At 42.7% G+C, this 26,242-nt stretch overlaps 1 protein-coding gene across 1 annotated transcript in view; it reads left to right on the top strand.

Annotated features, from left to right (window-relative positions):
- TMEM189 (transmembrane protein 189) overlaps positions 1-20,806 on the top strand; it is a 24,805-nt gene extending 3,999 nt beyond the window's left edge. Inside the window, exons 2-6 of the mRNA XM_009893486.1 lie at positions 3,237-3,395; positions 14,753-14,844; positions 16,401-16,545; positions 17,216-17,428; positions 20,624-20,806. Coding sequence (XP_009891788.1) covers positions 3,237-3,395; positions 14,753-14,844; positions 16,401-16,545; positions 17,216-17,428; positions 20,624-20,745 — 731 coding nt within the window. The 3' untranslated portion in view covers positions 20,746-20,806. The remainder of the gene's footprint in view (positions 1-3,236; positions 3,396-14,752; positions 14,845-16,400; positions 16,546-17,215; positions 17,429-20,623) is intronic.
- Positions 20,807-26,242: the final 5,436 nt, after the last annotated feature.

The raw sequence follows: 26,242 nt of genomic DNA, 5'->3' as shown, positions 1-26,242 counted from the left end.
TTCCCCTGGCCGCGTGTGCTGTGCGGCCGTCCAGCCGTGCCGGGCTCTGGTCCCGCTGGGCGTTTGGCGCTTCTCGATGGAAAACGGAGGCTTGATGAGTGTCCGTGGCACACTGCTTTTAAAGCAAAGTTTTGAGAGGTTAAGGAAAGCTTTGTAGGGTTAGATGGTCAGCTTACGAAAAGGTGCCAGTATGGGGCTGGAGTTGGCGTCTCAGCTGTGGACCCATGCTCTGGCTGCTGGGGTGGAGGTTTTTGAACTGGAAGCTGTCCAGAATCCTCTTCCCTTCAATAATGATCACACAAAAAGTTAACCTTCCCATCCAAAACCAGGTGTACAAATTTGGTTCTAAGCAAGATAACAACAGAAGCTTTTGCTTCAGAGTATTTATTCGGTGAACTACTCTGAGATACCCAGTCCTGGCGCCTCAGAAAGTGGCGAGGGGATGTTGGGATTTTTGTTTTGGTCTTGTCTTCCTAAAGCCTGCTATTTGTCGGAGCTCAATAAAGTGACTGTGGCTATTCAATTATGCTGTGGAAATAACTGTAAATTACTTGTAATAAAATATGTCGATGTTTTTGGCTCGCAGTGTGAGCAATGCTAGGTATTCTTGCCATTCCCAGGGAATTCATTTGCAGGTGAAGGGTTAGGAAAGGGAAGATGTGTTTTCAGCATCTTGCAGTTTCCAGCAGGTCAGCTGAACAGCTTAGCTTGCACATTCAAGGCAATTACTGGTCAAGCAGGTGTTCTTGCTTGCACAGAGCCAAGTAATGATAAGAAAACAAAGGTATTCATTAGTTTTTCAGTTTTCTAGACTGTTCAGGGTAAGCCTGCCCGTTTCGGCTTGTATTGGTCACCTCTTCCTTGCCTTGAGAGAAGGTAGTGTGCGATGTCTTTCATTTGGTTGTGATATGCGGTTCTGATCCAGGCAGTGACTGATCCCAGTGCTTTACAGAAAAGCAATCACTAACTTTGCTATTGCGCTGTGCTCTTGCTCATAAGGAAAGGATTTTCCTCCCAAAGCACATGCTACCCTTATCTTTAGCTGTAGACAGAAGTTCCTGGGAAGTCTGTAAAGTAGTATAGGTATAGTGATATTTATCAGCAGTGACCTGTGATAATATATTAGATATGCAATTTTTTTTCGGTTGTTACATAAATAACTTACATGAACAACGTCAGAATATGTCTTAGGGTGGAAGCATGTGATACTGAATTCTTAGGAACAGGGATTACATATAATTGTGCAGAGTGAATATGACTCTGGAGTATTTCCATGGTTTCTTTAAGCATATGCTGTGGGGCTTTGGCACCTTATTCCTTCACGTGGGACATACTTTTTAAGTTTGAGCGCTCTTTAAACACAAGTTGTTGGTGCTGACTCTGCCCCTTCGATTGATTTCCTGGTCTGTCCAGAGCTGGGGCTGCATTTCTGGACTCTGATATCTCCGGAGAGCCGTCTTGGGATCCCTGTGTGCAGAGTACCGTGCTGGTTGCATAGGCTGAACTCATGGGACTTGCTAGTAAGGAGCCTCGTGTTTGCCCGCAGTCGGCTAATTGTTCCGTGAGGATCTACCCACTTAGGTCCTCTAATCAGGGTGTGGTTTTCTTATGCAGGAAGCAAGTGTTAATTAACTCTTACTTTCATTACTCCAGGGATCTCTTTATAGAATCTCCCACATTGTGACCTGATGCTGTCTTGAAATATGGTTGTTCTTGTGTCTTAATTTAATTTTACAATTTTCTTCTCTGCTACAGCAGAAGATGTTAATTTATATATACTCATGGCATTTCTAGAACAAAACTTTGAACTGTAAAAGTCTTTGTTCAGACTTCTTTAAAATATTGCGTTGTACACACATTGGAGATAGTACCGATCCTCCTTTGGTTTCCAGTTTCCTTTTCATTGAATGGGATAGTTGAGAAGAAGGACTTGATTGAGCATTTAGGAGGAGAAATTTGACCAGACGGTAGGTCAACATCGAGGATTAGTGGGAAAGAAGCTCCTCTCCTGCACACATGCCAGGCATGGGAGTATGCCTCTGCTGCTGTGGGAGGACGTGCGCCTCGCACGCGGTCGTTACTGATTGTTGCCCTGCACGTTGCGTCGCCTCAAACTCAGGTGGTGCGAAGTGTATGAGGCTGCAGGAGGGAGTGGGGAAGGGACTGTGACTGGAACACACGCCTGCTGTTGTTGTTGGGATGTGTAAGCAGGAACTGTTCACTGGCGTGAACAAGGCAAGACTGCGTTGTCATGCCGGAAATCAATGTGTGACCTGAGAAGCCACGGGCAAGAGCCAGCTGTGCTCCCTGGCCCCTAAAATAGGTGAAGACTGACCTGTCTGCACCGCAGTGTGTTAAGAGCTAACCACAGCCAGGGCCCTTCTGGGCCAAGTTGGCGGCTTGGATCTCCTTGGATTTAGGCATTAGAGGTCTGTTCCTGATGCCTCAATCCATACGGATCTCGCATTCAGCATTCTCTCGCTCTCAACATCAGTGTCTTGTGAGGATCTCACAGTGATTAGCGGGCAGACTTTTGCTGCTAATCTGAATATTCAAGGTGTTACCACACTCTCATCTGTCTGTTCCCTTTCTATAGGCAATAAATGAGTTTTCTGTAGCGGTACGAAGTAGTACGGCAAGGTACAAGAGAGAATTTGCACAGTTCTTTCTCTTTGCTTGTTCTGTCTCATGTCACCTCAGAACGGCTGAGAGGCCACAGCCTTCTCCCTGGGAGCGGGAGGGCAGAGACAAGACTGCAGGAGTTCAGTAAGCAAGCTTAAGAAGTATACTTGCAATGTTAAGAAAGCAATTCTAGGGCCACCAAAATACAGGATGATGCTTTTTCCTGTTAGTACAACAGCTTTATGTACAAGCTCTGAGATTTTAAATATTACAGATGACTTAACTGTGGGGCATCTGAGGCCAGAAATTTGTTCCTGAATATTGAATGAAATGCAAATTTGAAAAAAGATGTGATGCAGAGGAACATTATGCCAGCAACCACAGGGGAAAGGAAACTAGGACAATGTGAGATAATGTCTGATTTGTCCCTGTTATTTGGGCAAGGGCAGAGGGAAGGGGTTAGCAGCGGCTCGGGGAAGAGGAATGTCATTTAACAAAATACACACATCTCCCATGGATAAGTTTCTGTTTCAGTTCCCTGTCAGACAAATGGAGTGAGTCATCCAGGCAGTAGAATAGTCTGTATTATATCAGACTTCAAAATGTCCTCTCAGATAAAAGTAAAACATGCTTTTTTCCTCTTTTTCCAACAGGAAAGAGACTACAAGAATGGATCTCTGTCATCTTATGCTTCTCTCTGATCTGTTTCAATTTTTACAATCTTCTCTTCTACTTGCGACTGGAACACACGCCCTCTGTTATTGTTGGGATATGTAAGTAGGAACTGTTCACTGGTGTGAACAAGGAAAGACACTGTTGTAATGCTGGAAATAAACGTCTGATCTTTTAGGCTGGACTTACTATTGGAAAGGGAGAGGGAGAGGGACAGGGACATTTGCGCTTGTGCAGAGGTGCCTCTGAAACTGAGACCATCTGCAAAAATTGTTACTGGTTTCTGTCTTTCATTTCAGTGGCGTCTCAGTATCTCAAAGGTGAAGTTTTTAATGCAGCTATTTAAGTTCAGTCTTCTTATGTAGTCATTGCAAGTGTAAGGACTATCGAGAGGGAAGATAGCTGTCAGGACTGTCAAGAGTTGGAAACAATACATTGATCAACAAAGATATTTACAAGCACATTTCAGAAAGCAAAAGCCCAAGAGAAATCTTAGAAAAGGTGTTACAGGCATCAAACTAGCTTGATTTCTGGGGACTGATAACTAAAAATGAGTATTTTGGAGTATTGGACTTTTATGTCAGGATGTGAAGTTTGGCCTTTATCCTGAATGATGCCTTTTTTCCAGCAATATAAGAAAAGTTGCAGCTTTCTTGTGGTAATACATATGACTGTTGTTCTCTTATTGCTTTGTTTGATTGGAAGCTTGGGCAAGCAAGCTCAGTCTCATATCTTTGTCTTAGATGTGTAGAGCTATTTAAGTTGGCTGGTTCTTGGTGGTACAGAGCTAGCTGGTCTAGATGCAGTGTGAGTTGGTGATGTCACCTTTTCAGCGAAGGAGAGGAAGAACTAGTAAAGGGTTCTAGTTTGACGCTGTACAGCTTTACTGATAGAATCAGGAATTGCATGGAATTAGCTAAAGGAAAAACATGTCTCAAAAGAAGCTGGGTGTGAAAAGATGCCACAAAATTCATTACATCATTCAAAGCCTAAACCTGCCTACAACTTAACATACAACAACGTGTTGCTTAACACTCAGAGCAAAAGTATCAGTGTTTACATGAGCTTAGCGTTATTAGAACAGTACTGAAATGCTGTTGCACAGAAACCTTCTTGAGAAGAAGCAGAAGAGAGGGCAGTGGAGCAGGCTGAGCTGAAGCAGGGGGTCATTTGTGGCTGACTCAGTCTGTTGGCATTATCTGGGCAGCAGAGGTTACTGGTGACTGTATGGTCATGTATGTATGGGAGGGGATGTGGGAGAAGGAAAGAGAATTACATTTAGAAATTGGAAGAGTCAGCTCTGCAATGCATGCCCTTCGTATCTTTCTGGTAAACTTCTAATATGGGACAAGGGAGGGAGGAGAATAGTAACTAAGAATTTCACCAGTCTTCTACTGTACTTGTGATGCATATTGAATGCAATATTATCTCCTTGTGTTGGGTGTGTATAAACATTTACATATTTTTATGTGAATTCCCTTGTTAACTGGAAGGAGAACAAATGGTGTCGTTCGTTAGGACACCATATAAGCTACCTACAGGTGTTCATCTTTTGTGCTTTGTAACAAAAGTAACTTTTCTGTAAACTATGTGAGGTATTGTATGTTTTAGAACAGAATGGTACTTGTTTGTAATTACTGTTGTGTATTGCTAATGATTAAAAAAAAAAAAAAAAAAAAACCAAAAAAAAAAACCCAAACCTCCTAAAAACCCAAACCCCACAACAGCGGATTCAAACAGTGATGTATGATAGATGCTATGAATTCTTGCCGGAGCTGGGAAGTGGCAATTCCTGATGTCTGTTTAAAGGTTATTGGCTTTGTGTTGGGGCGAAGGGAGAGCAGTGTCCTCCCACCATGAATCATGCCAGCTCACCTGGCCTAATTTAGTCTTGCCTTTGGTCTCAACTGGTGAGGTGGAGGTGTTGGGAGGGATGGAGAAGCACATGGCGTGAGAACTGCACCATAATAATGGGATGGATGTAGACGAGAGAATCGGTAATGATGGTTAACCTGTAGAGCAATCTGTTTGCAACTGGCTTTCATCTCAAAGTTAATATTGATAAAAGCTTGAGTTCTCTGATATCCTGGTTACCAGTCTAACTGATAAAGCAGCCAATTCACTGATAGTGTTATTTAAGTAGTAGTGAATGATTAAAGTAGCAAAATCTGGATTCTGTGTAAATAAAGTAGTGTGGAAATAACTGATAGTGTGTAGAAAAATGAGAGCAATAAAATAATAAGTGCTGCATGCTATCTTGTTTTGCGCTCTTCCATATACATTGTTTCTCCAGCTAAAGTGTGAACGATGTCTATAATAAAACCTAATCATCACTCTGCATTAAGTTTTGTGAAACTCATTTCCGTAAATGTCCTGGTTCCTAAATACCTCATACAATACAATGGGTAAGATAGGGAATACTGAGTCACGTTGTCAGATGTGTTCCCATTGAGGGCTTTCCTGAAGCTTAGATTGGAATATTGACCTTTGAGTTGAGATCACAAAATAAACATTCTGCTAATAAAGACATAGCTCTAGATCAAGTTCGCATTAGGTCTTTGGAAATCTGAAAGTGATCCAGTGGGCTGGATCCGAGGCACAGACCTGTTCATTAAGATGCATTGTTGGGACCCCCTGCATACTCTTTTATAAATATGTGTTTTCTTTTAAGAAATAGGGAGTAGTTTGAACTTTCTGCATCATTTCACCTAGCCTAAACCCTGGATCTATAGTTAAAGGCTGTGTTATATCTTCTTTTTTCGTACCTTCAACGGCACACATGATTGTAATGTGGGTAATACTGTAAATATCTTGATCTAGAAATTGCTGGCACAAAAAAGATCTGATCCTCCTCTTACTGGCAGTCCGAAAGCACTTACTTCCTTGTGTGATGTGAGCAGGCAGTCTGCTAAGAAATGAGCTCACGTGGCGTGCTGTCATTCGCTGCGCTGAATCACCTGCGGGTACTCGCGCTGTGGGGTGAGGGCAGAACTGGGAGGCAAGAACTTTATGGTGCTGGTTTAGAATAGCTTTTGAACTGGGTGGTTTTCTGCTGACTAAAATGATCTTGCTGGAGAGGAAGAGGCATGTGAGTCTCTTGTCTTCCAGGCTGGTTTCCCCTGGCCACTGTCAAAAAAAATAAAAAATCAACATCCACCCCTGCCAAGCCAAAAAAGCCCACCCCACAGCCAAACAAAAAACCTAAAAACAAACACAAAACTAACAGAAACAGAAAAAAAGAGAGTGGGGAGAGAATGGATCTATTTTGTTGTTGTTTCTGTGTTAAATCCAGTCATGGTCTATTCTGAATATCTTCAGCTGCTGAGGAGCTATCTAAATTTTCATGCAAGCTGACAATTATGTAGAACTGAATTTGGTGTTTTACTTGCATGCACGCGGTTAACTCAGGGCAGCCTTGATTAGGAAGGCTGGGGGTGATGGAGGGTCCATACCCCCGTTTTTTCAGCTGGAGCTGGACGGTCCCAGTGCAGCGGGACGCCGTCCTGGCAGTACAGCAGGACCAGGACAGCCTCTGCTGCTGTAACTGAAGCTCAGTAGAGGTGAGGACAAGGCTGGCACAGGTATTGCTTGTGTGATAAGCAGAAAAGCCTCACCAAAACGTGTAAGATCCGGCTCAAAAGCTCTTACACCTTCAGGTGAGTTTGTGGTGTCCAACCTGTTATTCAATATACACAAGCTGTATATATAGCATATATTAATAGCATCTAGGTAAAAAAGTTTGGCACTGTGGATTCTGGTTTTCATTTTTTCCTCCCTCCTTATGTCTTTTTGTAGGGTTTTGTAGGATTTTCCAAATCGGTTGAGTTGTTTCTGACGTTTGACTTTTATCTGCAGCCACATTTGTTCTTAATAATATTGTTTATTGCAGTCTTTAAAAATGTAGTTAAGCTTGTGGTGTAACCTGTTTATATTCATAAGAACTGCCCCATGTAAAGCAGATATCTTTAGAAACATCTTGTGACACAACGCAAGATACAATTAATCATTGCTGATTTGAGAGATGGGGAACTAATTTTTTTAAGCCCCTGTGAGGTACAGGTTTCGTTATTGCAGATGTTGTGGGTTAGCCAGAGGGAGCGTGCAGAAAGAAATCACTTACCCTACTTCCAGAACAGAAACTTGTTCTGATCAAGGCACAAAACCTTTTTGTTTCAAGCCCGAGTAGCTCTGCAGAGCTGTGCTTGGTTAGCTGCGCTGCAGAGCCGAGCGATGGGTGTGTAACGCGGCTGAAAGCTTTGGCACACATCGGAGTAAGAGCGCTCCGGAGACCATCACCGCGTTATGAAATGCACTTCTGTGCATGGGGATGCGCCGCTTCAAAGCCCTGCTGCCTTACAGCGAGAGACAGCTGTAACGGTGTCACTTCACTTTGTACATTAAAATTAAAATAAGTTTCCACTTGAAATTTTGATTTTAAAAAGCCCTTGAAATTACACCAGGGGAACCTCAGTTAACAAAGGAAAATTATGCTTTACTTTGGTGTTGGTCCAAATAAGCCAGATCTTTGTCACTTGCTGTCTCACCCCACCTGAAGGAAGCAGCAGTTACTTCATAGCTGTGAGTAACTTTGTGTTTTCCACCTGAAACTGTATCATCTCGTAAAGATGAAGGCTCCACAAGTTGTGATTAAATAGGCGAAACTTTGATTCTACACTTTGTTGCACTTTGTATTGCACAAATACAATCGCTTTGCAGTAACACAGTGTGTATTATATCTTCTGTTGACCATTTTGCAGTAGGGGGGGTGTTTGCTAACTTGGGAGCTCCAGACCTTCCCAGTGCCGCAGGACCCCGGAGGCTGTGGGTCTCGACAGCGGAATTATGGAGTACAATGGCTGGTTTGCACTCGGGCAGGTGATGTTGACACTGGTTATCTGTTCTTCACTTCACTTAAATAGGAGATTAAGTCCTCAAGCATGCCAGCAGCTCATCTCGGGCAGGGTGGATGCCGGCTGGACCCGGATGGGACAGAGGGGACCATCCCTGCCTGAGGCTGCGTACCCTGGTGGGGGAGGGAAACCGGTCCCGTTCCTGTGCGCAGTGGACGTGCTATTGCTCTTTAAGTCAGCAGTGACAAGTGGGACAAAGAAAGCTCTGTGTGCAAAGAAAGCTCAGGGGCTCTCTTAAAGCTGCAGGGAACTTTGGCTGGAGGATTTCAGAAGTCGAGGTCTCGGTGGCCCAAATTTGCTCAGAATAGTGCCTCGTGCATATCAAAACACCGACGCACCTAGTGTTGCCCTAACGAAGGAGTGGGTTATAGTGAATGGTGACAGTGATGTGCTTTGGTCAGAGAGTGCAGGCCTGGGACAAAACCAGTGTCGTGGCTGCTTATGTCCTGCGCCAGGTTTTAGGGCTCCTCTGGGTGCCCACCTGCGTGCACAAACCCGCCCGGTGCTCCCGGGAGCTGAGCTTGCCCTGCCGGATTCCTGGGGCTGTTTTAAATGGTTGGAACTGGAGGATTAGTTTGGTTAGTCATACAAATGAAATTATTGGATTTTTTTATTTTTTTTTAGTGAGGGAAAACTTGGTCTTCATTTATTATCCATTGTTCTCGGATCTTTTAATCTCTTTCTTCTGGGATGTCTTAATTGCTTTTTCTAGTAAATGCATTTTCGGGGAAAAGAAGTACGCAATGGTACTTTTTGTTTAAGAACCTGAGACCTAGGTAAAGCTGTCAGCATTTTGTCATTTAAATGTGGTGGGTGCTTCGCAAGCACTCCATCAGCTGGTGAAATAGTAGGCATAGGTTGCTTTGTGCTAATAGACTAAGATTAAAGACATGAAAATAAAATTTGGCCATTCCTATCGTTAAGTTTATCTGGTAGTGATTCTTAGCCAGGTCATGCTTATGGTAGGTGAATATTTGCTTCGAGATCTGCTGCTGTTGAACCCCAGGAGAGAGGGTACCCCGATTCCTGAGGATGTCCTTTTCCTGGTAGGTTCTGGCAGTGTCGCAAGCTGCCCTGTGGTTTCTGCCCTGGGGCTGGCGCTCAGGTCGGCGGCAGTTAGGTGTGTGCTGTGTTCTCAGGCAGCATTGCTGGGATGCGGTGGATTATATGGTTTTCCCATAGCGGGGAGTAACTGGAGTATACGGGGAAGGAGAACAGAGGTCCGCTATATGAGTAGCGTGCCAGTCTTGCAAAATAAGCTTGTGTGACTTAGGACAGACTTTTCCCATCTACGGAGTGCGCTTATAGACACGGCTTATTTGAAAACCCAGTTACAATGTTAATATAACTACTATCTATAATAATAATACCTATGATATCCAAGCCCTTCTTTTATTTCATAGTTCAGCCGTGTTCTCTGCTTACTTGCACTGTTAGGTCCGGTTCTGACTGAATGTTTCTCAGCTTTAAACAGCCAAAATGATAAATTCTTCTTTTTAGCTTTTAAGCTGCTACACTTTGTACTTGTTGAAATGTTCAGGGATTATTTTCTTAGCCTCATAACTTGCCATAGTATCAGACCTCTACCTTCTCTGTACTGAAAGCCACTGAATGTGGAATGCAGATGACGAAGGCATTTTATTTTTATAGGCATCTAAGTAACAAACAACTGTTAGTTTAGCATATTGGTTTTTAAAAAATAAAAAATTTTCTGTTGTAGAATTAGCCACTCCCTCGACTCTGTAGTGCTGTAACATTCAACTGGTTTGTATAGTCACTGATTAAAAATGACTATACCTCTCAATGGTCTTACACAATAGCATCGAGTTATTTAACAACATCTTACACTGGTTTTTTCCTCTCCAGAGACTCTAACTGAATTTTTACAGTAGATATGAAACTTTATACTCTACTGTAAGGCTTTTGGGTTATAATTTGAGAATTCTATATATGCAAAGCCAGGCTCTGTGGAATTTCAGTGAAGTACAACTTTTTTTTTTTTTTTTTTTTTTTTTTTTTTTTTTTTTTTTCAAACATGCAAAATTGTTTTACCTCTGGAACACCTTGAACCTCAAATGTCCCTCTCTCATTCAGCCTCCTTCCACCGGTGCCTGGCAGCAGCCGGGGTGCACGAACTGGTACGGGACTTGCTCAGAAGAGAAGCCCTTCGTTAAGGTTGCACGTTGTAATCTCTCAATTTGATATTTAAGCAAGGAAGAGGAGGAGTGGGGGCTTTCCTGCGACACAAACCCTTACATATTATCTGTTTTCTGAAGGGCTCAAAGCCATCTTGTGTTGATTATATGTTTGGGGCAGTTGCGATTCCAGCCCTGCCGCCCACTGCCCAGCGGTGACTTGGACACCACCGCGGTTGTGCTGTGGCACGTCCCCTGGCGCAGGCGAGAGGACTCGCTTCCTCGGCAGTGTCCCAGGGTGCTGCTGTGCCTGTGGACATGCCTGTGCAGAGGATCACAAGTACGGGGTGGCTGGAAAAGACCAGCCATTCTAGCAAATGTGCGTGTCACTCATCTGCTCACTTATTTTAAAACAGTTGCTACTGATTGAAGTTCACTTGCACACCTTTGGTCTCCCTGTATGCTAGGCCTTTTTCTTTTCTCCTGATTCAGCAGTTTGCTTCCAAAGTGAAGAAATCCTGGTGTTTTGAGCAAGTTCTGCAGCTTGCTGCTTAACTGCAGTGGCGTCCTACTCTCCTCCTGGGTTTTCTGAGTACTCACCTCCTCCCCAGTTATAAGCCATGGAGGGGCTGATCCTCCATCCCACCGCTCAGCAGGCTGGAGTAAAACGCATGGGCACACAACAGTATTTCTCTAACGCTTTACTGATCTTGCTTCTAATGAGTGTGTGAATCCACTCTTTGCAGTTCACATATATCTGTGCTGTGGATATCCTGCTTTTTCTGACTTTGATTAACTCTGAATTCATGTTCAGGGCTGTGAATCTTACCTTGATGACAGAGCATCGAGATCGTATACCGCCTTAGAGAAGTAGCTGAACACCTGTGCCTTGTTTTTTCCATTTTAACTAAAGACAATGCTGGGTGTATGAGAATATAGAGTTCAGTTCATTGCCGTCTGATGTGCCTTCTGGGTCTGGAGACAGGATGCAACCCAAGCGTTGCAACGCTGGTCATGTATAACCCTTGGTACAGTTCTTCTCTTATTACAACTCATCATACACAACTGCTGAAGAGTGAGTAAGCACTTCTGTAATACGGCTGAAATACAGTTTCTGGTGGTTAGTTTTTTTTTAGATTGCCTTAGTATAATGCACTGCTTAAGGCATCCTTCATTCTTTCCTCTTAGCTTTCCACCAGCTGACATCAAAGTAACATGTGAAATATCTATTGAACTGTCAGTGTTTTGCCTCTATTTTTGTTGTTCTTCCTGCTGTTCTTTCAAGCTCTGATAATGCAGTGTGCTGGAGGCGATCTGGGTTAATAGGGTGATTACCTCAGCAAGAATGGTATTTTAGTTGTTGCAAAGTGAAGTGTTGTTTGGATATCTTCCCCCTGAATCAAGGCTGTTTTGCTCTTTCAGCTGCTGGGTGCAGATCTAAAAGCTATTGTGCTCCACCCTGTCTCACTGTAGCTTACATGTGTGCATGGTCTGAAACAAAAACAAGTGTACAGAATTTGCTGCTTATAAAAAATAGGCTGTCTTCAGTACAATAAGGTGATACATAAAGGATGAAGTATCTCCTGCTGTATTTCAGAGTTTGGGCCAACTAGGTAATGGATTCAGCAGCGGGGATCGATTTATAATACGAAAATAAAGCCTTTTGGAGTAATAGGTGCCACCATAATCATGATTTTATTTTATTCTCCCTTTTTGAAAATGAAAGGCAAGGGGAAGGACTGCAGAGGTGAGGGATCAGTGAAGCAAAAGGTAACCACGAGGAGCGGTATATCTGAAATGCGCTGTAGTTAACCACTGTGCCCTGGAGTTGAAGAGCATTTGATCAATAGTAACAGCACAACCCAGTCCTCTTTCATGTTCTAAAAAATAGCTGCTCTTTAGCAATCATGCTAATGTTACAAGAACTTCATTAAACTGGACTCTCAAGGCAGCTGACCTGAGCATCCTGATTGGAGTAGGAAAATAAGGCAAAGTCCAGGTCATGATCAGGGTAAATAAAAGTTGTGTGATTTACAGGGGAAGATGCATATCCATTGTTTTGTTTCCTGGCATATCTCAGATCACTTTGAGTTTCTGTGAGAGAAGGAGGAGTAACAGGATGCCTTGGAGTCAAAGCAAGATGAACCAGTATACCAGCAGTTTTAACTTTTGGGCTGGATTACAAATGAGTTGGAATTGTCTTGCCTAACATCTGAGCAGGCAGAGGGGTACCTGCCCATCACAGAACCCCTCGATACTATAAATGAGAAGCTGTGCCTGAAGAAAGTCTTCAGACACATAGAGAAACGAATGCTGACTAGTGGAGGAGAAAGCCAGGAATCCTCCTGGCTTCACAGACACCTGAGGAAGAAGAGCTGGTGAGGCAGGCGGGGCAAAACAGAAATTTCCTCCATCACCTCTGGTTTTGCAACTCTCTGCTGTTTCTGGTGCAAAGACTGTGTTACAATGGGTGAGTTCTGTAAACAACCCAATTTTTGTAAATATCAGTGGGGAAAATGAAAGAACTATGTTCTGGCCACTCTGACCTGGCCCTGGGACTGCTTCTGTGGTTTCTGTGGACTCGCCGCCTTCTCTGAGAGCTGCCAGACACGCAATAGTAAGTGACTGTGCCTTGTACTCTGAGCACCAAATGAGAGTAGGGGATTGCTAACTGAGCTGCTTTGAAACATGTGTTTTGAACACATAATCTTTGTATTTCTGTTGCTGTGACTCATTAACAATAGACTGCAAGATCAGTATATAGTGCTTTAATTGGCATGAACTTTTTATATAATTGAGGGATTTGCACTGAGATAAAACTCTATCAATTCCTGGGTATATGGTATTTGCCCAGTGTGCAGTAGCGATTTTGAAATCTGCGCGTGCTTCTGCTGAATTCTTTTAACCCGACCTGCAGGTGAGGAGTGTGTGCTGCCTCCTCTTTCAGAGCTTGAACGCTGGCTCTGCAGAGAATCACCAAGCATGCTTGCGTACGCAGTTACCGGGTGGTCAATCTCAGAATCACCGAACAGAAGGATCTTTCTGATATTTATATTAACCTGAAGGGATGGCACAGCAGTGAAAAAGGATCCCAGTTCTCGTCCTGGTTCACTCTTCAGCAAATTTAGACTTCATCCAGAGCTGGTTAATCTCTCTTGAAACCTGCTCAGACTCAAACTGGTACCTCTTGATTTCTGTTCTTTAAAGGGCAGGATCTGACTGTCCTAAATCTCCCATGTCAGTATATCGTTCTTTGCTGTGTTGCTATATCCATATTGCTACGCTGTATGCTGTATTCCCCCAGCTTCCCTTTAAAAACAAGGGAACAACTTCTGCAGTCTTCTGTGACTCTTCTTCCTCAAAAGCATAAAGAGCCCGGCAGTAGAGCTCATGCAGGAGGGCATCTCCAACTGCGCTGGAGACTTCATTGCTCAAGGCACTGGGAACCTGGGAGGAGGACGACTTCTGGAGGAGCAGGATGATAGGTGTCTGTTAAACACCAGCTCAGAGATCTATGACTAACTTGAAAATATACAGCTGTTCTGATCAAATAACATCTCTTGTGTCCTTACTTTTAAATGTCAGGATGACCCAGAAAATTGGATAGGCAGATTATCCAGAACATGATGGCAGAAATAGGACTTTGCGTGCAAGAACTGAAAATCATCTTTACTCAGCCTCAGCTTTGAAGTTACTGTGGTCGGCAGCTAGAAAAATCTTTCCGCTTGTTGCAACAACCTCTGTTTAATGGTGTATCTAACTTGGTATGCAAATACCACAAGTGTACAGTGTCCCTTACAGAGAATCATCAGTGTGGTTTCTGGGGCCTTGCCTATAGCTTTGCAGGTGCCATAGCCTTTAAGTTATTTGATGTTCCAATCTTATTTTGTAAATAGTATAGTTGTACCCAGGAGTGGCTTGTTAATTAGTGCTTATCTGCAGTCATTGGAGTTCAGTGCTGCTTGTTCACAGGCATAAGGTACCAAGGGAGAAGAGGGAGGGTCTGCAGATACAGAATTATCTGTTGGGATGGCTTTAACAACTATTTCGTAGCCAAGTAATCTCTTAAACACTACTGAAGAAAAGAGTATGCAGATCTAAGTGACTCAGTTCTAACTTCGTAGTATTTTCTGTACCAGCAACTGTAAAGATTTGTCAAGCTCTTCTGTAGAAGATGGATTAAACTCAAAGTCCATAGATTTAATGAAGATTGCAACCATCTAAATGGTGTCTTGTTAACCCCTTACTCCTAGTTGCCTGACCTTATGTTTATTCAGATTGGGTAGATCTCATGTAGTTGTAAATATCTAAGTTGGAGGTAGTTAAACAAGTAACCTTGTAAAACAAGTATAAAATGTGAATATGTCAGTAAAAATGCTTGTGTATATCTAACTGTCTCTCTCCTCATTCCAGTTGCAGGAGTTATTACGGCTGACTTTCTATCAGGATTATTTCACTGGGGAGCAGATACCTGGGGATCCGTGGAGCTACCCATAGTTGGAAAGGTTTGAGATTCTTATTCTTAAGCTTGAAAAAGTTATGAAATAGTTTCTGAAACACTTCCAGTATTCCCAGCTGCGTTGGGCAGTGTATAAGGCTGTACCTTTCCTGCAGCCGATGTAAGCAGCTCCCCCGCTCCCAGAACCCTCCTCCGCTAAACCGCACGGTCTAATATTGCTGGTAAAGTGCCATGTTTACACTTGGCCTAGGTGACATGTGCAAGGTGACACTGTTCCATTTTATCACTTTTTAAAGGTTTGCACACTGTTTTGCAATACCAGTGTTCACAGACCTTCCCAAGGTACTGTGGGAATGGCCTGTGACAAGCGTAGTAACCTGGCTAGACTTGTGCAGATCTTCCAAAAAGCCAATAAACACAGATGTGGAGAATTGTTCCTGTAGCTAAACTGTCTAAAAGCTGTCTTGTAAAACATGAAGAAGCTGCACTAAGAAATCTTTCCAGTTCTCTGTGCTACTGGCCCCTGTTGTAAATGTAGTAGTATTAGAATGGTGATGACTGAAGATTTAGATTTGAGATGTATTATACATCTGTTGCTACAAATGCCAGATGCTTAGTGGAAGGTTTACTGACTTCCATCATCAACACTAATCTGGTTTTTAAAATGAACTTCTTCATAGCTACTGTTGCTTACTCCTCACAGTGCAGTATTAGAAGGATCTCTATTTAAAAAAAAAAAAAGTATATTGGATATTTCTTGTAATTATCCAGAATTACGTGAACTAGAACAGCAGAATTAAGACACTTGGTTTTAGGCTTATTTTTGTTCACCGTCAATGAACTTAGTCCTTGAATCCCTGTATCTGTGGACCATAGTTTAAAAAAAAAAAAAAAGGGGGGGTGTGTGTGACACTGCACTGTAGGAGACTACACACCAAATAAACAAGACTGATCAGAGCACCTTTGCATAGGCTGTACGTGATGTATGTGTTATAGGCAAATAAGTTTTCTTGTTTTACCGTCCCAATGTTACCTATCAGATTTGCCCTGTCTCCTCTGGAACTGTGTATTCAGATGTGATTTCTTCTCCTTGAGGAGACTTTGGTGTAGTCTGTTTGACTTACATTGGTTTGTCTATGTAATTTAACTTGCATTTAGTCTGTTAATGCTGTCATCTATAGCCTGTGCAAAATGTTAGGCAGAATTTTCATATTTTTTTTTTTAGTGTTTTCTTGGTTTATACTGTTTAGCAAGTGACTTGTATTTGTGAATTTCCCAGGCTTGTGTTGTCTATGAAGTTAGGATGCTGATGCTTTGTTTTTGAGACCTAGAGACTGAAGGTCCTAAGTGAAAACTAAGAAGAATAAAATTGAAAAGTAATCAAAAACCAGATTTGAGTTTGGGAACTGAATTGCTTTGCAAACGTAAATCGAATTATCTGAATTGTCACAAAAGCTTGAGTCCTGCTTATGTGCTTTGTACTGTGGACCTCTCTTAAAACTCAGTCATCAAATTTGAATGCATGCAATGTTTTTTGGGTTTCTATATTTTTCTTTCCAAAATCATATTGAGCCATCATGCTTATCAATTTCTTTTTTTCAGGCTTTCATCAGACCCTTTAGAGAACATCATATTGACCCCACAGCAATTACCAGACATGATTTTATAGAGACTAATGGAGACAACTGCTTTATGACGCTAGTCCCCTTGGCAAACATGGCATACAAATTTGTTTCTTTTTCCCCAGGTAAGCTGTTACGTCTGACTTGTGTGGATTTAGCATTTTTGTTGATATATAAAATACATTTGTCTGTGTGAAGCTAGGAGGAATCAATGAATGCGAGATGACAAGTAATAGGTGTTGGAAGCGTGATGCTCCTGGGAGGAGGGAGGGAAGCTTCTCTTTCCTTGAAGGTGGGGCAACTGGAAGGTGGGACAGCTAGATTCTCCAGCTCAGCAGAGAATCTGTGACTGAAGAGTCTTGCAAGGAAGCATTAGACATTACAGTAAATATTCTTTTCATAAGAGGGATCAAACTGTGTGCATATAGGGAAACTCATTGTTCTAAAGTGTATAAAAATGTTTTGTCTCTGTGTCGATGTACTTTATTTGCAAACTAGAAGTGCAAGAATTAAAGTATTAATTTAATTTTATAGATGGTAAACTCAAAGTTGTCAGAGTTTAACTTCCTGTTTATGGCGAGTTGGCAGGCGTTGGCACTTACCAGCCTGTCTTGTGACATTCTGGAATTGCTTATGGCTCGCTGGCTCTCGTGACACTTTGGCCAAAGCAGCTTCGTCGAGGCCTTTATTAGTCCCTGCAGCACCAGGCAGCTCTGTCTGGGCAAGACATCATTTTCCTAGTAGAAATCTACCTTTTCATAAATGGTATTTAAAGATACACATCTTGTTTTGCAGAGGCATTATATGAAACATGTCCTTGGGAGTGTTATGTCTTTGCCCTTATCATCTTCATAACCATGACGAACCAGATTCACAAGTGGTCTCACACGTACTTTGGTCTTCCACGCTGGGTCATATTTCTACAGGACTGGCATGTTATCCTGCCACGGAAGCATCACAGGATCCATCATGTGTCTCCACACGAGACGTACTTCTGCATTACAACTGGTACTGCCATCTGGTTCATACTGCAAGCTCTCTTTGGTAGTCTAGTGCAATTCACCTGGCAAGATGTAATTTAGTGACAGCCTATTAAATACCTGGAAAATGTCACGGTGAAGTTAACTGTGCTCTTAGCTGCACAAGTTCTTAGCAAAACTATAGTTGACTTTGTTGCGTAAAAAATGGGGGGGATCATCTGTCATTGATTAAAAGATAACTTTCAGCCTGACAGTGGTACTGAGATCCAACTGAATGATTTCCTGGTAATCTCGTGCTATAATGGATTTTTTTCATTAAAGTTTTAATGCTGCTGTTCCTTCAAAAGAGCGTGTAATCTGCCAGTGCAATTTACCTTGAATGCTCATTTCTAAAGCAAGGCTTCTGGATTTTCAGCATACATTCATTCTGTTTTGGGGCAGAGGAGTGGACAGGCTTGCAGAAAACTGTCTTTAGGTTCCTCTTGTATCTATATTCAATTTTAGGCCCACTGTACGGGTGGGTATACACAATCATCAGTGTTGCACAATCCTGAATAAGTTATCAAGTTAATTAGACAGCTGGAAATAAACCACTCTGCTGCTTCATTCTGTCATTGGCTCTGACAGACAGTTTACATTGGTTTTGAAATCTGTGCCAAGACACAAATTTAGTTCTTATGACCAGAATGTCATGTGAAAACACAGTACAATTAAGAAGCCTGACTTGACAGTCGATAGCAAAAATCTTGCCACCCTAAGAGCTTTTTTTCAGTCCTACTAGGTCCTGAAAGTTTAAGCATGACCATTATTAGCAGTCTTGGGCTAGTCGCTCTTTTTTCCTCATTAAAAAAACAAACGTGTTCTTCTGATCACTCCATGCTTTCTGTAAGTGTTCATACCGTACTAGTCTGACATAACACAGCATGATAGATTGTATACTTGGATTTTCCAGTGGAGCAAAGTGTTTCTGCAGCCCTAATTCTTTTTCTTCTAGGGTAGAAGTGAGGAGGAGGACAGAAATATGCAGTCATTGCGCCATTTAAAGGGGGCCTTTACTGGGTAGAATAGGATTAGTTATTGTAGTGCCTTTGTTAGTGACTTAAGAGTGGATAGCCGATGCCAAAGAGTACACTTGGTTTCAGAGCTGACCTGTGTACGTAAAGGTCCGCCACTGTATCATTGCCAGGGAAGGTATCGGATAACAGAGCTTTCTGGCATTCCCACTATTAAAGCTTTCGCACAGACTGCCGTTTTTAGACACCAGGGAGGAGTCGTCCATTCCTTGAGGGGTGATGGCTGTGTTGGTGAGAATCGCATGGGCTGACTTCCTAAAGGGCATCGGTGTACAGTGAGTTGAGCGGACCTGCAGGATGGCAGGTGAGCTAGGAAAGGTCATGGCCAACTACACAAGGTGGCTGAAAACAGTGTCTGTCTTGATAGATCGTTAAAGCTGTAGTTGTGTCTGATTAGGAACGATTTAGCTCTCTAGAAATATGATATTCTTCAGCAGTGAATATCCTGAACGTTCTCTCCCTTTTAGTGTTTCTGTCCCATAATAGCTGTACCTGTAGTCTAAGACATTACCAGCAAGGACAGTTGTTTTCCTTCTGCTGGCTGTCACGGCTGTGGGGATGGTACTCGCACCCGACAGAGTGCTCCGCGGCAGCTTTTCCCTCTTCCAGTCTTGCTCGTGCTACGCTGCGTTTTAGCTCTTTCCTCTAACATGAACCGCTGCTGCTAGCTCACTGTTCCCGTTGCGGTGACAGCTTCTTCGTTCCTGCCTCTCCTTTGGTTTTCTTTTCTTACGCTTTTTTTTTCCCCTTTTTCAGAAAGGTACACAGAGTAAAACATAGCATGTGTGCTTACAGAACAGTACTGCAAGTGTGGGATAACTAATATTACTCTGTGTACATCCATCTCTTCCTGGTTACAGGAAAACTTCTGCAGGGAAATAACATTACCTGGTGCTAATTTCTTTTGGTTTTCCTAGTTTTACAATATTTAATAAAACAGAAGCCTAAAGTTACTCTATAACACATTGTAATAAAACCCTGTGAAATGGCCTCTTCGTGAACTCTCCTGTTAATTATATGTAGTTAGCTTGGCATCAAAATATAGTAACAGAAAATCAAGTTAATGTACTAATTAATATCCTAAAAGTGAGACATAAAGTCCTTCTGAATTCAGGGTGAGGTCTATTAAGCTTGTGTGAGTTCCAGCCTAACAATGTACAGTGCAACATTTCTCCAAAGCATTCAAAATACCCTGGGTCTGTAGGCTAGGAAAGATGCATCAAACTCCTGTTGCATGCAGAACGTGATGGTGCTTACTGCCATTTTTACATAAAATGGTAAAAGCTTGTCCCGTATCAACCTGTTACAGCCTTTCTGGTTACTTGGAGGCAGAAGTGCTCTGCTGGCCAAGTTTCACAGCTTTGGCAGTGTGCTGCTGGCGGTGCTGCCCTTTTAATGCGGGAAGTGTCCAACGTCAGCTACTGTTAAACGCAGCATGGTTGGTACAAGATTCCCCCATCACAGGCTTCATTAGTGATCAGGTATGCAAACTTTAATTTTGCCCAGGGAGAGCATAATACGTTTAAGTACCTTACAAATGAAAACTGATGTTGGAACTATGTAAACTTGAGGCATTATTTAAGAAAAATCTTTGTTGACCTTGCCAAGCCTTAGTTAGCAGTGTTTAAGTTCCAAATAGGAAATCTTGATTTTTATTTCTTTAATTATTTTCTTTTTTTTTTCTAGAAATTGTGGCATTGATAATGTATTTGAAATTTCAGAGCCATGTTGTGTGTGTTTACTTTCTTGCTGTACTACCTAATGAACTAGGTAGGCGTTGGAACTAGATAATCTTTAAGGTCCCTTCCAACTCTAACCATTCTATGAATGAGAAACACATAGAAAAGCCAAGTGGCTGCTGTGATGGGGAAAATAGCTGAAATTGTTGGGTTGGCGTTTTTGTTTGTTTGCTTAAATTTCAGTACTAAATCTAAGATGCTACTAATACACGTCTTGCTTCTAACACAAATCATTCAACGTGGTGGTCCCTTTTCTGATAGCTTTGTGATGGCCATAGAGTAGTTCACCTCTGAACTCCCCTTATATTTACTTGTGTTTAATTTAAAGAATGTTATTAAATAAACATTGCAAGACATTGAACTTCGGATGCTATGACAAACTAATCCTTTTTTTCCTTTGCAATCACCTAGGTTGGCTGAACTATCCATTAGAGAAGATAAGATTCTGGAGGTGTTTGGAGAACATAATCCAAGGAGTCACTGGAGAGAAGCCAAGAGCAGATGACATGAAATGGGCTCAGAAAATTAAATAACTTTTGCCAGCCTTCTGCAATCCTTAACTTCTTGCCAATGTTGGTTTTTTTTTTTTTAAAAAAAAAAAAGCCATCAGCCAAATTCAAGACCTGCAAAGAAATAACAGACTCTAAAGCACAAACTAAAAAGTGCTAACACAGACTGTAATGAAAAGAACTAATTCGTAAAACAATACTTGAAATGAAGATGATTACTCTTACTGAGCACCTTTTCGTTTAGCCATGTCTGCTTACGTCTTAGAAAATACTTCATCACTGTATCTCAGAAGGCTATCGGGCAAGCCAGAAGGCAAGACAGTCACTCCATTGGTACATGGTGGCGTAGTAAAAATGTGTTGTATCAACATTATTTAACACTTCAAAAATAGCTTGTTGCCTAAGACCTGTAGGGAGAATGGTGACAACAGTTTGTCACTTCATGTTTGAGTGCAAATGCACTGCATGAAAGCAGTGTGTCAGAGTAATGGAAGCCTATAAAATCATCACTGTTCAATGCACTTAGTGATTGATAAATTTACAGCTCTATCTTCGCTATCATGTTAAATCGAATTGATATAATATGGAACAGACTTCGAGAATCCCACTCCACCAGTGGCCCATGAATCCTCAAGTGTCTTCAGTTTCCCTTACAATAAAATTGTTCTACTCTCTATGTGGAATTGAGCAAACCATTTCTGTATAAGCCTTCAGTTTAACAAGGCTCTTAGGAGAGGGAGGGCACCCAGTACAACACATGCTCGCATTTGTTCATGTGGAGTGCTCACTGATGAGTCTTCTATTAAGTGTTTCCTACCCTGACAATAAATGTTTAAAATAGTTCTAGCATTGGGCACATTGCAAATAGCTGTATTCAGGAGCTCAAGGTATCAAACTTGTAATGTTAGAAGGGAAATGTCAATGACTGGTGTTTTGTTCTTTTATTTTTTTTTTAAGGTGCTTGCTTGTTTCTGTAAATAATATAAAGCCTTAATCTCTTCTGTTGTAATGGAATAATATTTTAATGTGATGTTTGAATGTATATAATATATTTATAACAAAGCAGTTGGATAATACTAATCACGTTTGTTAAGTCTTGTTGCTCCTCTTTGTTCATGCATTATCAGCACTTAGTCCAAGAACTTCATCACTGGCTGCAAAATGGTTTGTGATATTCCAACCACCTGAAGCACGTTGCAGCCTGTCAAGCCTTGTTTAGGTTGAAGTGATCAATTGTTACAGTTTCAGCTTGATGCTATATTACGTCAGACTTCAACACCTTTCCAGAAGTGCAAGTAGTTCTGCTTTGGATGCTAAGGAGTAACTCTGCTCGACGAGGGGGAGTGAAGTTTCCCTAAGAACATCCAACAGGCACTTTATCAAGTCAATGTGATTTGGATCTTGTTTAATTCTTTCCTAAATGAAAGCTTACTGATGGTCAAATCTAAGACTATTTTCCCTTCCCTACTTGTAAATTGTGTTGAATTCAAACTGTCTTTTCCTGAAGACCATGGTAAGGTGGTTTTGAGTCATAGGTTTAGACTGACCTTGTTCTCAACTTCTTTGGATATGATGGACCACAACTTCTGAAACAGTTGGCACTTGGCAGCTCTCCTTCGGTGAAAACTGCTGAATGCAGACATGTCTAACCTGCGTTCTGCAGATTAAAATCACAGTTGGTACCTTGGTTGCAAAATATTTAATGTGTTTAAATGATTCAGACCCTTGGAGAACTTTATACTATTACATCGAGCTATGGTCTGTTGCAGTTGTCACAGTCAATATCGGGTCTCTGTGTAGCTGTGACAGTAAAGAATATGTCCACTTTAGTAGGAGTGACAAAATGTATTTAGTTGAAATTGGAGGAAGAGGGGGGAATACTTATTTAATGCTGTTATTGCGGAAGATGGGTGTGTGATTTCATACTGTCTTTGGTGAGAAGAGCAGGTTTTCCCCTTGTTCTCCCACTCATGCCATCAGAAGCATTGGCAGAGAAGGCCATGTGTAAGACCACACCACGTATAATAACGCAGAGCACTGGGGGAAGCAGCAAGGAGGTTGTGGGCTTGGTTAGGGAAGATTGTTGCAGGCTGGCAAGTTCTTTGTTAATTATTGCCTACTTCTCCCAGATCTGTGTGTTGAAGAGGTGTGATTCTGGGTCAAACCTGTTGGCTCAATGTTGTTCCTGGAAGTAGTTTTATCTCTACTTGTTTTAATTTCCAGGCACTGACTGTTCAGCTTTATGTTAAAAAAAAAAAAATTGAGATGTGAATATAAAGTTAGGTGGGAAGAAAGGCAATTTCTGCTATTGTAGAAGTCAACGTGGCGATTATTGCTGTGAATCGGTGCAGTTAGATCTGTTAATATTTGCTATTTGTAGCTGAAACTTATTTCAGATTTCTTTGGCATGACAGGTGTTGAACTGAATATACAGTGAATGCTGGTAAGGATGCAAACCACCATGTGTCCAGAGCACAGAATGCTTCTCCTTCCTCTTGTCCCCATCTAGTGTGAGGTGGAGGAAGGCTTAGGAAACAATGTCTGTTACTGTGAGTACAAAGAACTGCAGTAGTTATTTCTGTAATCTTGAGAAAAGTTTAGATTCATGCCGCCTTCTACCTTGAGACTTCCATAGTCCAACAGATTCGTAGTCCTCGGTTATCTGTCTGTCTTGCCTTCATCCCTTTCTTCCCCTTTCCCTCACCTTTGACCCCAGTTTGAGTGAAGTAAACCAGTGCCAAAAGCACAGTACAGAACTGGGTGGATGCTCAGGACTCCTGTGTAAACCAGCCTTAAGCACTATGTCCTTTGAGAGCTCGTCTCTTACTGCAAATTTAAATGCCAAGTGAAGCAGTGGTGCCGTGTATATAACAAATGGATTTGATGCACATAAATTATTAGAATTTGTACTTCAAGGGTGCAGTTAAAGACAATTGCTGTTGTACAAACCTTTCTCAGCCACTTGATCTATAGTCTTACTGGAAACAAATCTGAGCTACTAATACTGGTGGCTGCTGGGGCTATCTATCTGTTAATCTTGATTAATTATGTGAAACTGGGACAGCAGTTAATCTCTGGATGCTGTTTTACATGCTGATGTTGTGCTGGACTCCTGAGGCAGCTCTCGTTCAGAGTGACTCAAGGCGTCCAACGCGGCTGGAATCTCCCGGTGTCCCGTGTTCGTGTCACTGTTCATAAGGGGACGTGGAGGGGCACAGTCTGTGAGCAAGGGTTGGGTTTGTAATCCTTCATCTTTCCCTCCCTGCTGTGAGTTGAGGTGTATCGTAAAGCTTCTTACTCCTTGGAGGAGGGTTAGTGAATACCTGTATGAGTATGAATTGGCTTGTTCTTGGGTCTCTAGTTGGTTACTGGAAACTGTTCCACCCATTTAAAGTAACAGATGCTTCCATAAAATCAATATGGCAATTCTGGAGCAAAAGGCTACATGGATCCTTCTTAACAGATGTAAATCTGGCTTAAGATAAATTTGTCTTAAGTTGATTAGGAACAGATTAGAGCTAAAGCAGAATAGGCACTCCTTTTCAACTCCACAGAGATGGCCTGCAGTTGAGTTTAACTCAATGCTTTTAAAAGCTATTTGATTTCAGTCTCTCACCTCCACAGAAAGATGTGGTCAGTCTCCTGCTCCCTGGACCTTCACGAGAAGGTCTTTCGGGCCTTCATCTTCTGCCAAGTGCATAGTTGCCCTCCAGCGAGCTGGCTGCTCGTGGTCGCCTGAGGGCCTCGCAGGGCCGGATCCTTTTCTTTACGTGTGTCTGTGGCGTTGCAGAGGTCCTACGAGCAGAGCTGTTTGGGGACTCGTCTACAAGGGGGAGCATTGCACTGTGGTAAACTGTGGAAAATTACTGCAAAGTGCCTTAAAATCCCGCTTGGCCTTTTCTTAAGCCAGTCTTCACCAAGCCTGATGGGCTTGAGTTTGGTGTTTGCTCTGAAGTTCCCATGGATGCATGTCAAACTGCTCAGCTTTTGTGCCTCCCAGCTTCTCCAATTTTGTTTCGTTTTGCTGTTGGACCAAGTAATCTGTGTTCTCTCCGCTCGCCTGCAGCCTTGACCTCTCTACTGGGGGCAAACAAGGAGGAACCCTGCTCAGAGCGCAGTGGCTGGAACAGACGGGAGGTGGTCCCACCGCACGAGGAAAAGGCTTACTCTTTAAGACAGCCTACAGACATCAAGTGCATCGACAAACGTGTGTCTTTCTGCCATGTTTTTGTTCTGCACTATTTAAAAAAGAAAAAAAAAAAGCTCAAGAGCTGTTTTGGTCCATGGCTCTTTGCACAGGGCAGTAGGGCCAGCACTCGCAGACTCGCCTCTGAGATGGGGCCAGACGAGGAGGTTTTGGCTCAGGTGCAGTGTGTGTCTGGCTGTCATCCTCCTGGAATGTGATAGCAGCAGGCCTAAAAAGTGGAAGGTCGGTAGGGGGTGAAGCTTGTCACCCACCTTGCCCCCCAAAGCTACTGGTTCTCCTGCTGGAGCAGAGGGAGTAGGGGCTCTGGCTGCTTGATGCCAACCGTGGTTATCCCGGTGTGGTCCCAGCGTCAGCATCACCGCCAGGTTTGCTGAGCTCTTGTGCCACCTAGCTGCTTGGCTGGTGGCTTCAGCTGTCCCCGCGCTCAGCCTGTCTGCAACGCGCTGTTAGAATTATGTGAGATAAAAGCCAACCACTAAGAAAAACATTGCTACTTTAAAGAAGCTTCAAAAAATAATTGATAGAACCAGTACTGTTTGCTGCTAAAAGGTGACTTAACTGAGTAAATGGCTTAAGATGCAATGGGTCTGCAAACCATTTTGCTTTGTAATTGTTTCTGCAAATTTTCATATGATGTCTTGGGGCACAGTTTTTAGAATATGTGTTGCAAGACAAACCAGAATTCGCTCACCTCCTCTTTTTTTTTTTTTTTTTTTCCCTTTTCTTTCTTATTACTGTATTAACTGGAGAGGGATAAGGGAAGATGTGCTGTTGATTAAAACATGGCATTGTAGATGTTCCTCATGTTCCTATGTCTTTTCTGGATTCCTATCAGCTGATTTGGGCCTGAAAATATTTTTCATCGTCATGTATGGGCCAGCAGCAATCTCCTGAAACACGCGGAGCAATGTGTGGAGGTGCTTCACGCCCTCCGCTGCGGAGCGGGGGAGTCCCCGACCCCTCAGCCCGTGTCCCCGTCTGTGTCCCGCTGCACTGCGGTCCCCCTCTGTACCCCACCGGCCTGAGCCCCCCCAGCCCCCGCCGCAGCATCGCGGGAGGGTTGGGGATGCAAAGGCATAACCGGCGTCAGGTTATTACAAAGCGACTGTGACTGTAAAGCAGTAGGAGAGCTAATGCTGCTCGTGTTCTGGCCGTAATGAACGTACTTCGCCAATTATTCATATTAATTGCATTTGAGTTTTATGAGCCGTTAAACGCTTGAGAGCGTCCTGGTGTTTCAGAGCCCCCCGGGGAGCTCGCTGAGGTTGCTTTCCCCAGGGCTGTCTGTCGGAGCGGGGCAGGGGCGGACCCCCC

Source organism: Charadrius vociferus, unplaced genomic scaffold (genome assembly GCF_000708025.1).
Source record: "Charadrius vociferus isolate BGI_N301 unplaced genomic scaffold, ASM70802v2 scaffold259, whole genome shotgun sequence".
NCBI classification, from domain to species: Eukaryota; Metazoa; Chordata; class Aves; order Charadriiformes; family Charadriidae; genus Charadrius; species Charadrius vociferus.
Note: the sequence above shows the minus strand (reverse complement) of the source record. Positions and strands in the feature narration are given on the sequence as shown.